Below are 4,936 nucleotides of genomic sequence, written 5' to 3'. Positions count from 1 at the left end.
AAAAAAAAAAAAAAAAAAAAAAAGAAAACCATCATGGGAAACAATTGAAAGAGCTGCCAAAGCCACAGGAACCTGGCTAGGATCTCCACTAGCACTGTGCTTGCGTAGGTGTGGACTAAATAAATATGCAGCTGATGACCAATCACCACTACTGACAGGAAAACGGGCATCACTCTGTGACTCCTCCTGCAGGGCGGAGTTCCAGCCTGCCACCTGAAAGAGCGGCACTGCCAGAGGCTTGAGCCACAAGATGGATGGGAAACACAGGGGCTTCACAGGCCTTCCTGCTGCACCCAACCTCTCCTTCTTCTGCCCTCTTCAGTGACAGCCTCAAACAACTCTCCAAGACTCCAACTTCACAAAGGAAAGGTATTACGGAAGCTGCTCTCAAAAGTGCCTGAGACACAGAACAGCATCAAAGTCAGAGGAAAAGGAAAGCTGGTCTTTGGTATCTCAGGTTCACATAGAAGAAAACTGGAGACTGTATTAGTTTCCTGTGGCTGCCATAACAAATTACCACAAACTGAATGGCTTGAAACAACAGACATTTATTCTCTCTCAGTTTTAAAGGCCAAAAGTCCAAAATCAAGTCATGAGCAGGGCCATGCTCTCTGTGAAGTCTCTAGGTGCGCATCCTTCCTTGCCTCTCCCAGCTGCTGGTGGCTGCCAGCAACCCCTGGCTTTCCTCGGCTTGTAAATGTACTATTCCAATCTCTGTTTCTGTCTCCACAGGGCCATTTCCCTGAGTGTGTGTCCCTGTATACAAACTTCCCTCCTGTTACAAAAATACTAGTTGTTGAACTAAGGCCCACCCTCATTCAGTATGACCTCATTTTACCTTGATTACTTGTGCAAAAACCCTATTTCCAAATGTCATATCCACGGGTTCCAGATGGACATAAATTTGGTGGCAGGGGGTGGGGGAGAGGGCAAACACTACTCAACTCAGTATAAGGACAAGTTACCAAGGGCCACAGCCTTCAATCCAAAGGTTGAGTCACTGCTGTAACTCCACACAGCAGCTCTGTTATTCTTACATCTCAGTTGATTAAGAATTAGAGTTTAGACTGATGAGGAACCAAAACCTTAAGACCTAAAAGTAACACATAAAAGTTACACTGTCCTGTGGCTCCTCTTCCCTGGACTCTATGTTCCATAGCATTTGTTCCTGTCGCTACCAGGACCTCCTATTCACCACCATTCCAGAATCTTCACTCATCTTGGACCCTGACACTGGTTTTGTTGGAAGCTCTTACTGTTCTCGAATCATGCACAGTCAAATAGGGTCTCTGGCCACCTTTGATGACTCCCTTCATTCTCGAAGTCACCCATGAGCAGTCAGTAACTCACTCTGCTAACTCCCAGATCACTCTTAAAAGTAAACTTTCCTTTTTTTTTTTTTTTGAGACAGAGTTTCACTCTTGTTACCCAGGATGGGGTGCAATGGAACAATCTCGGCTCACTGCAACCTCCACCTCCCAGGTTCAAGCGATTCTCCTGCCTCGGCCTCCTGAATAGCTGGAATTACAGGCATGTGCCACCGTGCCCGGCTAATTTTGTATTTTTAGTAGAGACTGGGTTTCTCCATGTTGGTCAGGCTGGTCTCAAACTCCTGACCTCAGGTGATCTGCCCACCTCGGCCTCCCAAAGTGCTGGGATTACAGGCGTGAGCCGCCGCACCCTGCCAAAAGTAAACTTTTCTAACTGGATGCAGTAAATTGCAAAGGTTATCATTCAAACACTCAAATGATAGTGTTTATTATGAAATAGGAGTACAAACCATTTTCCTGTGTTTATGAATGATTCTACTCGGACTTGTTTTAATATCACAATTCATAATTTTCAGCATTCCAGACTTCAACTTTGGAACGGAACACACTATGTTCTGAAATCTTGAAGTTTGCTTATCTCTGATCTGTTTTCACCAGTGGCTGATTTTATCCTAGGTACCCTCCAGGTAATATCTCATTCCCTAGGGCCCTGGCAGAGCTCAGCGCCATAGCAATCAGACAAGGACTCTGGAGCTGTAATAGCATCTAGGGTGTACCCAGGTTATTCTAGGCTCAAAAAAAAAAAAAAAAAAAAAACAAAAAAAACCTTTCTGCTAACACAATATAGGAGTTGGTTTTGAGATCAGCAAGCAGAAACAGGGAAACTCACAGGGAAACTCTAATCCTCTTGCACGCTCAAGGCAAGAGCAGCAGCCCACAAGAGACCAGAGGCAAATCAAGTGGCTCAAAAGCACCACACCCCCTGCAGAAACTGATCTGCCCAGCAGACGGGGCCTCAGCCCGGCCAGCTTCCGGACTCCACCAAACTTCACAGCATGACCCGAATCAGTTCCTTCCAGCCTCCCCAGGGAGCCCAGGAGTTTTTCGGAAAGGAGTCTGCCAGTGTTCGGAAAAACGCCAACAGCTCCTCCTCGTCCTTGCAAGCCTCGATCCTACGTGCAGCCACTGTCACCCCCAAGCCCCACGCTCCGACCTCCGAGTCCCACAACGCCCATCACACCACCCAGTAGTCTCCTCAGAGTCCAAGTTGCCCGCTCCAGACCCCCGACTCCGCCCGCAGTCCAGGAGGCCAACGCGGCCACCTGACCTTTGACCCCTGACCCCGACCCGGCCCTCCCGGGCACACCCACCTGCCCGGGAGCTTGCTGTTGCTGCGCTTCCAGAACTGCTTCCTGGCCCCGTCGCTGGCCATGGCCCCTCCTCATCCCTCAGACCCGCGGCCCAGACACCCCGAGTGCAGCCGGCCCTCCCCCAGCGGCCCTTTCCTGTGCCCCGGGTGGCCCCTCACTGGTCCCGGGACTCCGGAACGTAGACCCGAGAGGCTCTTCCGCCTCCTTCCGGAAGTTGTGCCTACGCGCGCCCGGAAGTCCCGCCTAAGTCCCAGGTGGCGAGTGACGCAGCGTTCCGAGAACCCGAGCGCATTAAAGGGCGACGTCGCGCGACCCACGTTACACGCGTCGCGGAGGCAGCAGAAGTGGTTGGGTTTCGTGTTTGCTTAAGTCTGTCGCTCCCGGCTAGCCCGACCCGACCGCGGCGCCTTCCTGCAGGTAGCGGACTCCCAGGGGCCAGTGGAGCCTACATTGCGAAGCTGAGCTGGGCCCGTGTCTGATTCCGGTTTCTCTTGAGCGCGTCTCGGAGCCGGCCCAGAACAGAGGGAAGCCAGACACGCCATACCCGGCCCAACAGTGGCAGGGCGGCTGCGGGTGCTGGTCAAGCTGGGTCTGCGGGCACTGAGTGAGGATCAGCAAATACTCAGTGGACGAAATATTTGCAGTGCGGTGAGGTGAGGGGCATAACCGCGGAGCGTATTCGGGGGGATGAGAGAGAGTGGGGATTAGGCCAGGCTTGAAGGGAAGAGTGGTTGAGCACCGAAGACAAGAATTAATTCCCCTGGCCTGAGTTCCAGCCTTGTGCGGCTATCACGTGCTTGAAACCTGGCTAGTCCGGAGTGAGATGCTCTTTACGTGTGAAATACAGGATTCTAAAGACGTCGTATAAAATAATTTGTATATTGTTTGCATGTTAGATAACATTTTTAATAGTACATTAAATTAAATAAAATGAATTATTTTTACATTCCTTTTTACTCTCTTTAAAATTATTTTTACCTTTTTTATTCTTTTTCTCCGGGGGGGGAGTGGGAGTGGGGCGTCTTGCTATGTTGCCCAGGCTAGTCTCTAATTCCTGCCCTTTAGTGATCCTCCTGCCTCACCCTCCCCAGTAGTTGGAACTACAGGTGCATACGTTATGCCTAGATCTTTTTACTTGTGTGTGTGTGTGTGTGTGTGTGCGCGCGCGCGTGTGCAGAAAGCCACTAAAAAAATCCGTATCTGGTTTGCATTACATTTCTGTGCGTCTTAGGCCAAAGATTGAAGGCTCAGGGACTGTCCTTTCAGACTGGAGCTTTAGTGTATTTGGAGCTCCTGCCAGTTTTCTTTTAAAACAAAAATTTGATAAGGTATATTTACTGATTAAGAATTTCCCGGGAGGCTGAGGCAGGACAATAGCGTGAACCCGGGAGGCGGAGCTTGCAGTGAACCGAGATCGCGCCACGGCACTCCAGCGTGGGCGACAGAGCGAGACTCCGTCTCAAAAAAATAATAATTTCCCATGCCTCTTCATTTACTGGTAAGTAACATTGACTTAGTACTTACTACGTACAAGGCATCCTACTCTCCTGAGATCCTCTCCTAGTAAAGCTCAGAAGACCCCAGGGGTCTCCTTCTGACATATAGCCCTGACAGCCTCAGACAATGCTGTCGCCTACACACAACATTGAGGACCATGGCGGTTCTTTCCAGTTCAGTCTGGCTTATTGCAAGAATCAGTGAGCGAGGTGACAGCAGGATTAACCTGATGGAAGGGGAAAGGAAGGAAAAACTGTGAAACAATTGACAGAGGAAAAACTGGCAGCACTTAGTGACTGGTTACACCTTAGATCCGGGTGCTCTTTATCGCTTACCGTATGCTTTGCTACTACTGTTTTCAGGCGAAGGAATGAGGCTGAGATTGACTTGAAGGCTTCAAAACCAGCTAAGCAAAGGATTAGTAGGATCATGACAGAAACGTGAAGACGGAAAAAGAGAGTCTGAGTAGAAAGCCAGTTTTGAAAGCCAAAGTAATACAGACGTTGGAGTCTAGATATGGGACCTAGGAATTGGGACAGACCCTCCAATCCCAGAGGTAATGAGTGGAACCTTTTTTATTCATTTTTGCAACAAGTATTGAGCAGCAATGCAAATTAAAACTAAGAATGTACCACGTTACACTTAACAGATTGGCAAAAACTTAAAAATCTGTCTTTACCAAACTTGATAAGAATGTGGATTTGTGAGCAGAGCAGAACTTGTGCACTGCCGGGAGGAGGGCACATTCATTCACTAATTTCGGATAGCCACTTAGCAATTTCTAGCAAAAATACTCTA

General features: G+C 49.0%; 1 protein-coding gene across 3 annotated transcripts in view; it reads right to left on the bottom strand.

Moving 5' to 3' along the window:
• Positions 1 to 2,869, bottom strand: part of TBC1D22A (TBC1 domain family, member 22A) — a 472,727-nt gene extending 469,858 nt beyond the window's left edge. The window contains exon 1 of one of the 3 annotated variants that reach the window (XM_011984056.1): positions 2,642 to 2,869. In XM_011984056.1, coding sequence (XP_011839446.1) covers positions 2,642 to 2,703 — 62 coding nt within the window. In that variant the 5' untranslated portion in view covers positions 2,704 to 2,869. The remainder of the gene's footprint in view (positions 1 to 2,641) is intronic. The other 2 variants (XM_011984058.1, XM_011984057.1) reach the window with 2 other exon arrangements.
• Between the last annotated feature and the right edge of the window lie 2,067 nt (positions 2,870 to 4,936).

The sequence above is a fragment of the Mandrillus leucophaeus genome, unplaced genomic scaffold, assembly GCF_000951045.1.
Source record: "Mandrillus leucophaeus isolate KB7577 unplaced genomic scaffold, Mleu.le_1.0 Scaffold26, whole genome shotgun sequence".
Taxonomy (NCBI): domain Eukaryota; kingdom Metazoa; phylum Chordata; class Mammalia; order Primates; family Cercopithecidae; genus Mandrillus; species Mandrillus leucophaeus.
Note: the sequence above shows the minus strand (reverse complement) of the source record. Positions and strands in the feature narration are given on the sequence as shown.